This window comes from Anolis carolinensis, chromosome 1, assembly GCF_035594765.1.
Source record: "Anolis carolinensis isolate JA03-04 chromosome 1, rAnoCar3.1.pri, whole genome shotgun sequence".
Lineage (NCBI taxonomy): Eukaryota > Metazoa > Chordata > Lepidosauria > Squamata > Dactyloidae > Anolis > Anolis carolinensis.
The window spans coordinates 256,559,818-256,571,901 of NC_085841.1; the positions used below are offsets into that span (position 1 = coordinate 256,559,818).

General features: G+C 38.2%; 1 protein-coding gene across 5 annotated transcripts in view; it reads right to left on the reverse strand.

Moving 5' to 3' along the window:
- nckap5 (NCK associated protein 5) overlaps nt 1-12,084 on the reverse strand; it is an 856,064-nt gene that overhangs the window by 225,665 nt on the left and 618,315 nt on the right. For all 5 annotated transcript variants that reach the window (XM_062975038.1, XM_062975005.1, XM_062974931.1 and 2 more), the window contains one exon: nt 265-333. In XM_062975038.1, the coding sequence (XP_062831108.1) occupies nt 265-333 (69 nt within the window). The remainder of the gene's footprint in view (nt 1-264; nt 334-12,084) is intronic.

Consider the following 12,084-nt stretch of genomic DNA (forward strand, 5'->3'; position numbering starts at 1 on the left):
ATGATATTGTAAAATCTAGAAATGTAGCACACATCTCTCTCACAAATTGACCTTGCTTAGCTTCCAAGATCAAACAGGATCTGGTGCCTTTAATGTATTTAGGGGATTGTACCAGCACTTAAAAGGAGGCTGTAATGGCTGCTCTTTTAAAAAGAGTGGGTTTTCCTAGAGGCGGAAATGGGAAGATTCAGAAGTAATTTTATCTTCCCTCCCTCCCTCTGCGATACCCCTGTTCTGGGACAAAAACAGGTGTGTCCACCTTACCTCATCAAGGCATCTTTCATACTGTTCTCTCTGGTTTTCATTTTCCATCGCCAGTGCAGAATTCTCTGCCTGCGAGACACAAAAATAATGCAAATTAATCAGTGCATAAGGTGTCAAACATGACAACCAAATCAATACATTTACCCTATGCACCTCACCAGGATCCAAATCAAAGTTATTGGAGAGAGGGAGGGGATAATAACAGAAAAGAAACCATATCTGTGTGGTCTCATTTCCTGATATAAACAGCACATGAATCCCATTAGTTATATGAAATTACACATAAAATACATTACAATTTTCAAAAAGACTGACATTGCTATTCTACACATCTTTGTAATCTTGGCAGAGGCAGAAAACTGCCTTTAGTAAAAACATTGCATTGGATATTTTGCACATCAATTTTCTTTTATTCATGCCTGCCAAACCTGAATGCTTGGAAATCATGAGTCAGGGACATTCTCTTCTCATTCCAAATCAGAAAGCTTAGTTTAATATTAAGAGATTTACAGACACAATAATAAAATGTGATTTCTTTTTATTATTTGGACACTGCAGCATTGACAGATAGCACAACCATGTTTTGAAGGGTTCTCCTCCTTTTTGATTTTGTAAGGCCTAAAAATATAACACACATCTCCCTCATATGTTGGCTCTTATATTTTACCTCCCTGCTCTAAGCCTAATATATGACCTTGCACAGTTGTCTACATCCACAAATTCTGTATCCACCAATTGAACCATCAATTGCTGGAAAACATACATCCCCTCAAAAAAAATTGCCAAAAGAAAACCTTGAATTTGCCATTTATATAAGTGGCATCATTTTAGACACCATTGTATATAATTGGATTTGAGAGCAATGAATTTTGGTATCCACAGAGAATCTTGGAACCAAACCAGAGTGAATATCAAGGCTCCACTGTACAAAGAAAATATTGGACTGCTGAAATGGCAAAATGCAAACAAAGACTAACAAACAACAATGCGAACTGTAACAATATGCTTCTATCCATGAGGTTTTAGACACTGTAATTTGCTTCTTTTCTTCTCAACATTCCCTATCCACTGTATTGGGATGCAGATTGAGTGTCCCTCATGTGAGATATCCTGGACCCAAGACTAACACAAGACTATGTCACAGATACCTTATACACATGGTTTAAAGATAATTTTGTACACAATATTTTAAATCATTTTGTGCATGAAACCAAGTACATAGAACCACCAGAAAACCAAGGTGTCACTATCTCAGCAACCCATGTGCTCAGTTTTGAATTTTGGAGCATTTCTTGATAAGAGATAGGTAAAGGTAAAGTTTTCCCTTGACATTAAGTCTAGTTATGTCCGACTCTGGGGATTGGTGCTCATCTCCATTTCTAAGCCAAAGAACTGTCTGTAGACATCTCCTAGGTCATGTGGTCGGTATGACTGCATGGAGCGCTGTTACCTTCCCGCAAAAGTAGTACCTATTGATCTACTCACATCTGCATGTTTTCGAATTGCTAGGTTAATAGTGGGAACTCACCCCACTCACTGGATTTGAACCATCAACCTTTTGGTCAGCAAGTTCAGCAGCTCAGCAGTTTAACCCACTGCGCCACCAACCTATATACTCAACCTATATTTGGGAAGGATCCCTGTTGAGATGTGCCACACATATTTTGCCTTAATCTTTGCAAACCTCGCAGTTCTCCCAAGTTTACTGGCTGTTCCCTTTTAGGCAGAGAAGTTGGGTTTGGGCTAAATAAATACCAGCATTCAGAGAATTGGATCAATTTCAGTATGACAGTGAAACACCTTCAAGGCTGTACCAAGCTTAACTTAGACGTGCTTCATTTGGAATGAAATATGTTCATTCTCTTCTTTTTAATGTATATGTCGACCAGTGTGGTCAGCTGCCAGGGAAATCAAAAATGAAAAGATCAGTATCAGAGGCTTACCTATCCCTATGTCTATTCAGACCTAAATTTGTGCAGAAGCAGAAAAAAATGTACAATCCAACTTAACCCTTCAGGCAGCATTTTGATGTCTCTGGATTAACCAAGCTAACTAGAATGTGCCCTACTATATAAAGGTGAGTCATTACAGACAAATGGTAACTTCTGCATTGTGTGTTACAAAACCAGTGCAAGCTGCTCTGCTGTCAAACTTTTGCTCCTTGGTTAAATTATAACTATCTTCATAACTGGTGACTGCTTGTTTATCTCAGTGTAGATTATTTCCTCTGACAAATGAAATGTTCTTGATCTTCCACACTGGAAACAAATGTCACCACTCATCAACTTGGTGCAAGAGTGGGTGGTTTGTCAAGGAACTGTTTAAATGAGAAATAGCTATCTGTCTATCTGGCAATGTATCTACTTCTATTTACAACCTTATCTTATTTCTACAAGATTTTACTTATATCTTGTGAAAAGTCTTTTGGGATGTCGGTCTCTCTCAAAACACATTAGGATCAAATAGAAATTGCAAGAAGATTCAGGCAAGACCAAGATTAAAATACCGATCCCTTCAAGTAAGAACAAAAAGAAGTGTTCAAACAAAAATTAAAACTAGCCTTGGGAATCCAGGCACGACACCTGGTCTCTGCTTAAAACCACCAGCTCACGTATCCATGACACCACAATCAATACTCGCACGTAATTACAACCATTACACCATTCACATTGTTTGCTCCTCTTTTTAATGCACTGTCAATCTATGAAGCAAGGTTTTTCAGGGTGGGGGCTGTTGTCAAGCAGTTTCAATGGCAACAAATCAAATTATTGTAGACTTATGGTTTAGAAATAGTGATTAATTTTTTTAAAAAAACCCAACAATAACAACCACAACAACAACAACATGTAAGTAAGGGAGCCACAAGCACGGCTGGAGCTCTCTTTCATCATTTCCCTGAAGCAGTGCCCATTCCCAAAGAGTCCCATTCATGGGAGAAAAGCGGGATATAATAATAATAATGGCCATTGGTCCGTCATTCACTTACCCACATGTACACTTACACATCCAGAGAACTGTGCTAAACAAAAAGTTAAGAGCTACAAAATGATATGCCAGTTCAAGGAAAATATGTGTTTTCTGCTATGTGCAGCATTTCTAGAAATGAGAACAAAGTCAACACAGTTAGTTGCCATATAATTCAATAGATGTGGCAAGTTGAGTTAGAAGTTTATCTCTACACTCATCAGTTGACCATCCCATTTTAGTACTGTGCAGATTAAACAAAGATTGATCAAGTTTAACCAAGGCTGTGTCTACATTTCAGAATTATAATAGTTGACACCATATTAACTGGCATGGCTCAATGGCATGGCATTCTGGTATTTATAGTTTTCTGAGATATTTTCCCTTCTCTGTCAGAGGGCTCTGTTGCCATAACAAATTATAAATCCCAGGATTCGATAGGATGAGGCCATAGAAGTTAGTGGTGACAAACTGATATAATTCTGTATTGTGGATGGTCTCCAAAGGGGCACCAGATTTCATCATCGCAACCTCCAATGTACTGATCCAGCTGCAAGAGGCTGAAGGAAAGAATTGGCAAATGTGCTCAAAGTGAAGTGGAGTACCATTCCACTTCTTTTCAAGCAGACCTTCTTCTGTTCAGGCACGTATCACTGTGTAGTCTAATTATCCTATGTCTGTTTTCCATCTGCTGTAGGCTCTGAGTGACAGACCTTTATGGACAATAGTGTAAGTAATTCTCTTGCTTTGATTATTGCTGTTTTAGAGCACTGGGATTTTTATGTAGCTTTTATTGCTTGGAAATGGCCTAAGAGAAGTGTAGAATAGAAAATAGTGCTTTTCCTTCATGGAGTGTAAAAACAGAGAGACAGTATCATGTGGGAGAAAGAGATGTGTATGTGATGATACAATCCACATGCTTTGTCTCCAAACCCTCCCATTATGTTAATTTCGACTAAAGGTTTAGTTACCTGTCAAGCAAATCTTTGAAAAGCAAACTGAACTTAGAAAAATTTTCAGGTTTTTTTCAATGAACGTGTTCATTGAAAACATAGTCTGTTTGCAATGATGCTAAGAGATATGAATCAAATGCAAAGCAAAACCATGTGATAAATAAGTTAGTGAAATTAAGTATAAAAATAAGGAAGTAGTGCCTTGGCCAAGTCTAAGTTGTTTAATTTGCTATGGCTATGCTTCTCAGCATGTAATAAAAACACACAGGAGCTGGAAATCAAAATGTTAATTCATCAAAAGGAGCAAAAAACCTTGAGTCAGCCCTGATTGCTTGCATCCTAGAATTGATTTTAACTTGTAAATCAGTTCATTTTATTGTATTTTCAATAATTACCTATTTCAAGTTTAAAAAACTGCAATCTAGAAGCTAAACATTATAATAATTTTATTCACACAAGGCTGCATTATTCCATATTTTAAGGGAGTGACTGAAACTGAAATCCTGTATTTTTTTTTACATAGAGAAATGTCCCGTGACATTCAATGCAGTTTACATCTGAGTAGTAGGTATGAATAGCACCGTATTGTAAAAGAACGAGTCAATGAGAAAAATAAAGATTATTTTAGTGTCTAAATCTCTTCTGAATTCACCTTTGGTCTACGCTATAGAATGTCTATGCCTCTGTAGAATAGTAAAGTGATAATGCTACAGCACATAAATGTTAACCGAAATGCCTATGTGGAAACTCTATGTTCAAATAACTATTGGGATTGATAGATTTGAGGAGAGAGAGAGAAATACTAAAATAAAAAGACATAAATGGTGTTTTAGGCTCATGCTGTTGTTAGCATATAAGGCAACATTTTCTCTTTTTAAAAAAACACCTTACATTTTGTTGCTATCAATCCGAAATTTCTTTAATTATCATTTAACACACATTCCCTGATTTTCAGCTCTTCCCCAGAATAATGAGTACTGGCAATTTGTTCTCCACCTTAATCTTTCTTTCATTTCTCAAAAAATGAGAATGGAGATTTTAAATGTCATCAGATCTTTTCTTTCGTTTATGACAAGCCATGCAGGCTTCAAGGTGCAACAGCAGGAACATGAATATTGGGGGGGGGGGGGGGTCCCACATATATTATACAAAAGAGGGAGGAAAGTAAAGCTGTTATGCATGAATTTTAAGTCTGAAAATGGATTTGAAATTACACAGCTGGGTCTCTCCTGCATTCTGCAGTAATTTAGGTCTTTACATATTTTGGCTGATTTGCACTCCCTGATCAGAAAGACAATACAGACAGAGGTTGGGTTGCATAGTTTTGCTCAATTTCAGATGTTCCCCAAACATAAAATTAAGAAATAGGAAAATGAGGACCTGCCAATGATGAATACAGGCCATGTATGGTAATATTGCTAAGCATACTTTCCCCAGGGGATTTAAATCTGTACTAACTAGATTTAGTCTAGTCTATGCATGTTTGGAGCCTATACCTTCCTTGATTGCTGAGCAAATCATGACCATTTATTTGACATTTTGTAATAGGGACTGAAAAAAGAAGGCAACGCTTCAATGACCTCATTTAAGATCCTCCTGCCAGGGCCCTAAGGATGAAAAAGCAATAACTAAACACATTAAATAACCCATAATATAATTGAGCATTCGACCTCACAAAAAATAATCTGGGGAAAAATAAAAACCTATAAATTTTCTCATTTGCACCTTTAGCTAAATAACAGGGTTTTCTATCACTCTCAACGTTCATGCTTCATCATGATTTTCTCCACCTCTGGTGGAAATCCATGACTCTATTACCTGTGGAATATTGATGAGTTTGCTCTAAGAGCCAATCTGTAAGTGTTCAGGGAAAATTGGGTACCCTTCTCATACCTTCTCGTGTAAAACTGCAAGTGCACATAATTTTCAAAAACTGGGACTGAGACAGATTACACAACGGAGAATATTTTTCAGACCAGATTGGACATATTAATGTATCATGATGGCTTTCCTTGTGTTTGCTTGTTATTTCACCAAATTATTTTTATCATGCCTTTTTATCATCAGATTAAACAGTGGCAAACAAATAAAACAATATAGAATTATTTAAGCAATTACAGATTAAAGCCAATTAGTAATTCAAACACACTAAAACATATGAAAATTAACATATTTTAAAAGCTGAAATGTCTGATCATGCGTGTACAAGAATGAGCGTACTAAAGGTATCTCAAATGCTTTATCATATTACATAGGGACATGCCTATGTTGTGCAAAACACCTGGAAAACCAGAGATTGGCAAACACTGTTATGAAATCTAGTGTATTCCTAAGCATTTTACAGGCACACTTCAGTTAAAGCAGCATTTCTCTACCTGGGGATTGGGACCCCTGAGGAGGTCACAAGGGGGCTGTCGGAGGGGTCACCAAAGCCCATCAGAAAACACATATTTCTGATGGTCTTAGGAACCACTTTGGCAGAGAAGGCTGAAGATCTCTCTACCTGTTCTTCTCTTCCTTTTTGGAAACAAACAGCAAATCCTCCCACCAAAAAGCCCTCCTCCTGCTGTGATTGACAGGACTCTCAGTGTTCACATTTGGGCATATTGAGTATTCATGCCAAGTTTGGTCCAGATCCATCATTGTTTGAGTCCACAGTGCTCTCTAGATATAAGTGAACTACAACTCCAAAACTCAAGGTCAATGACCACCAAACACTTCCAGTAGTTTCTGTTGGTCAAGGGAGTTCTGTGTGCCAAGTTTGTTTTAATCCCATTGTTAGTGGAGTTCAGAATGCTCTTTCACTGTTGGTGAACTATAAGTCACAGCAACTATAACTCCCAAGTGACAAAATCAATCCCCCCCCCCAACCCCACCAGTATTCAAATTTGGGTGTATTGGGTATTTGTGCCAAATTTGGTCCAGTGAATGAAAATACGACCCTGCATATCAGATATTTACGTTACAATTCATAACAGCAACAAAATTACAGTTATGAAGTAGCAACAAAAATAATTTTACGGTTGGGGGTCACCACAACATGAGGAACTGTATTAAGGGGTCATGGCATTAGGAAGGTTGAGAAAGAAAGTCCTTCTTACAAAGTCTTTTCATGCCCCAATCCTGCCTTTTAGATCTTTGTCCTCTGTCTAACTGTATTTTAGTGTCATCAACAATGAAAGAATGGTGAAGCGGGCCTGGAAAAATGCAGGCTTTTTGGGCTGCAGCAGCATATCTGAAATAAACACTATAGCTTTTCCTGGGAAAGACTGGGATTTTACTTTTGCCAGTCCTACTGTAGCCCTATCTGCCTGTCTACCACAGGGAAGGTAAACATCAGTTGCATCCAGAATCCATTATTTGAGCAAGCATCAATAGCAAAATAGAGAGAAAAAGGGAAACCAGGTAAGCCTGTCTCACCAGCCACCTTCAGCATGTTTAAAGAGTATAGATTTCTAGACCAAAATGAAAATCATAAGAAAAGTGGAGGACGGTAAAAGAAAGGGGGGAAAAAATACTGGACACAAGTGCTTATAGTTAGTTTTGAGTAAAACGTTTGATGTTACATGCTGAACTTCTTATTTTGTGGTGCAGGAACCTAGTACTATTCTTTCCATGTTATTTCTACTACTGGCACCAAATTTTCCATTAAACTAGTAATACCAAAGAACTCATTCACTCTGTTAACTGAGGCAAGCCAGTACTAGGGAAAAGTATATTTTTTCTTAGTAAACATGGAGCCCCTGGTGGCGCAGCGGATTAAACCGCTGAGCTGCTTAACTTGCTGACTGAAAGGTCAGTGGTTTGAATTTGGGGAGCGGCGGGAGCTCCCATGGTTAGCCCCCGCTTCTGCCAACCTTGCAGTTCGAAAACATGCAAATGTGAATAGATCAATAGGTACCACTGCCGGCCACATGACCTTGAAGGTGTCTACGAACAATGTCAGCTCTTCGCCTTAGAAATGGAGATGAGCACCAACCCCCAGAGCCGGACACAACTAGACAGTGTCAGGGGAAAACCTTTACCTTTACCTAAACATAGAAGGAATATTGTTTATCAGATATGAATTTCAAGACCATAAACATGAATGTTCCGTACTCTTTGGTATGAGTTATACCAGACAAATCTACAAATAAGAAATGCACAAATAAAATCAAGGCACGGTCTAATAAAACATTGTAATGCACTATGTAAACACCATTACAAGACCAAAGCATCAGCTCTTGATCTTTTTTAGGCCTCTGGAAACTGTCACAGTGACTACTATCTCGACTCCTGTAAGCATTTTCTCCTCTCTGTTGAGCATACTCAGCTTGTTCAGATCCCTTCAACCTGTGTTATAATGTTCAGGGGAAACAAAAATAAGCCATTACAGACAGATTACTGTGTTTTTCCATCCCTGTTCCTCTTTTCTCTTTCTGGTTGGGTGTGTGTCTATAAATCAAAGAAAAGAAAGATAGAAATTGCTTAGTAGTTTCATTGTTTTCTCAATTTGACTTCAATTGTGCCTTTAACAAAGGACGAATTCACAGATGTCTCTGGTATCAAAACTAATGCCTCAGAGCAAACTATTCTCCACTGAGGCCATTAGCCTCAGCTATAGCAACAAGTCAGCCAAACACACCATATAACACAATTTCCCATTAGATGAACCATTACTATTTGTTGGGGAAACTATTAAGATACCAGAAGATCTGACTGATGTTCTTTTATTGCCCGGTACCTCTGAAATACTAGTGAGAAAGAAACAAATAAACTAGTTTTGCAGGAATTGCATATGTTTAAGAAGCTTTAATTAGTTACACCTTCTTCATATAAAAAATCAATTAGAAAGTAAGAACTTTCAAGTTAGTTTGAATGACGCAGGTGTTGCTGACAGTATAAACAGTAACTGATTAAAGACTTCAGCTCTTTCAGATGCACTTTACTCCGCATGCACTCAACTTGAGATTAAGCACTACGATCAAGTCTACCCATTTCAGCTCACTCTACTTTCTGATTTGGATTGCTTATGCCTGATCATCATCGTAAAAGAGGTCTAATGTGTTTAGGTCCAATTATATAAGACCCAAGCTTTTATTAGACATGTATTATGGCCTAACTCGCTACTTCTTAAACTGTTGGTCCCAGCCCCAAGTGGGGTCCCCTTAGCTTAATGTTGGGGTCATGAAAAACCTTGCAACTCTGAAAAACATCACCTAGTGGCTGTTTTAGACAAATCTGTGCAGTGTTTACAGTGGATTCTGCAGAAGAAGCTTTAGCTGTACTTCACAAAAAGGAAAATCAGCCTATTTAGCAAGCCTTGCAACTGTTGACTTGTTATCAATAAATGTTTGACTTGTATACATATATACATATACATATACATACATACCTATTCGAATCCGGGGAGCGGGGTGAGCTCCTACTGTTAGCCCCAGTTTCTGCCAACCTAGCAATTTTAAAACATGCAAATGTGAGTAGATCAATAGGTTCCGTTCCAATGGGAAGGTAACAGTGCTCCATGCAGTCATGCCGACCACATGAACTTGGAGGTGTCTACGGACTATGCTGGCTCTTTGACTTAGAAATGGAGATAAGCACCAACCCCGAGAATCAGACACAACTAAACTTAATGTCAGGGGGAAACCTTTACCTTTTTATAAAATAAATGTAAAGATTTCTTGGGCCAAAAGTGGCTACAAGTGGAAAAGTTTAAGAAGTCCTGGTCTAGCTGAGTTAAGTAGACTTGGACTCTATTCATGTGATAGTATTTAATGTTATAAGGAAATGTGTAAGTTAAGCTAGTTATGAGGAAAAGTACTTGTAGACTCCAGGTCACTGTGTGATGACATAGCTCCATCAGCAAGTGAGATGTGATTAGAAGATATAAGGTAACTCAAGAGTTCCAGGATATGAAAAAAATAAGAGTTTGATTATGATTTGCTGGAGTTCATCCCTTTCCCCCTGCTACCTCCTTTCCTTTGTGCTCCGTGACTCTTTTTTAGATTGTAAGCCTAAGAGAAGAGAATTCTCAAATTAAAATTTTGAAGGCCACTTTAGTCAGGAGCATTTAGTCAGGATATAAATGCTCTAAATAAACAAATACTAACTTGCAACTGCAATAGCCGCAATAACCAGATTTTACTTGATTGTATCCCTCTTTACTTGTTGGCTTGTATGAAGCTGCCTACAGGCACAATGTATTTCATGTCCTTTTTGAATATGCACTGCTTAGAACAGTGATTCTCAACCTGTGGGTCCCCAGATGCTTTTGGCCTTCAGCTCCCAGAAATGCTAACAGCTTATAAACTGGCTGTGATTTCTGGGAGTTGTAGGCCAAAAACATCTGGAGACCTCAGGTTGAGAACCACTGACTTAAAATAAGAAAAAAAAATCATGGTTACAAGATGGGGGGCAAAAATTTGATGGATCCATTTTCAGGGGTCTATTTTAGTTTCTGTGACAAACATTTTAAATATCGTTATGTATTAATTATAACACAATGAAATTCATTTAGAGGACATAAAATCAACCATGATGATTGTAGGTGAAAGAGAGAGATCAGAATCAAGGAGCTAAGATGACTTGATGCTGGCAAAGGGGACTATTTAGCCTCTTGAGGGCTCTGCACCCTTCAGAAAAAGGATGGCAATGTTTTAATAAATACAGAGAGAGCAAAACCAAAAATTAATTCTATGTGGAAAGAGGAGCATGAACAAAACTGCTTTGCACACCAAGAACTGCAGAGGGACAACATGCAAATGAGTAGAGGTGGTTGAAAATAAAATAAGGGAAGTATATTGGAGATTAGTTCAGCATCAAGGGAAAAGGAACTGAGGGTTTAAAGGTCTAGTGTCAAGTTAAACCTCAACTAGCAACTCAAAAATCTTTGAAGGTATCATTGATAAAGGTCAAGGCAAACAGAGTTATGACAGTGAACTTTAAAAATACTGTCAGAATTCTAGAACACTAGTTGCCATGTACAGTGCCTTGTTATTCATACTAAACCATTAGTCTCTTTATAGGGAGGATTATTGATTTATACTCATTTGACATGCTTCATCCAAAGATGTCAAAGGCATTCAAGATTTGTTCATGTTTTTCATTTCTAATTTCATACATCTTGTGCTCCAAGATGTGGTTTGTATCTAATGGCTGCGTGCATGGAAATTAGCCCCTATAAAATTTCTCTAGAGCAGGGGTCCCCAAACCAAGGCTTGTGGACTGGATGTGGCCCTCCAAGGTCATTTACCTGGCCCTGGCCTAAGTCTGAAACAACTTGAAAGCACATGACAACAACAATTAACTTGACTATCTCATCAGCCAAAAGCAGGCCCACACTTCCCATTGAAATACTGGTAAGTTTATGTTGATTAAAATTGTTCATTTTAAATATTGTATTGTTCTTCCAATATTTTTGCACTACAAATAAGATATGTGCAGTGGAATTTGTTCCTTTTTTTCCAAACTATAGCCCCCCTCCCCAACAGTTTGAGGGATTGTGAACCAACCCTCTGATTAAAAAGTTTGAGGATACCTGCTCTAGAGATTTGATGAAGCCTTTTGTCCCTTTTTAATCATTTTTTAAATCGTGTCAGAAGCTAATTGAAAACATACTGCAAGTCACTTTTGATGAGAGAGAATTGGCCGTCTACAAAGATGTTGCCCAGGGCACGCCTGGATGTGTTATAATCCTGCTGGGAGGCTTCTCTCATGTCCCTGCAAGGGATGCTAGGGCTGACAGATGGGAGCTCACCCCACCTCACAGATTTGAACCATTAACTTTCAGGTCAGCAGTTCAGCTGGCACAAGGGTTTAACCCACTGCGCCACTGCAGCCCCGTTTTATCAGGGAAACTAATTAACTTGATCTTTTTTAAAATTGTCAACATCTTTGGGATTTTCAAAACACAACATTGTAT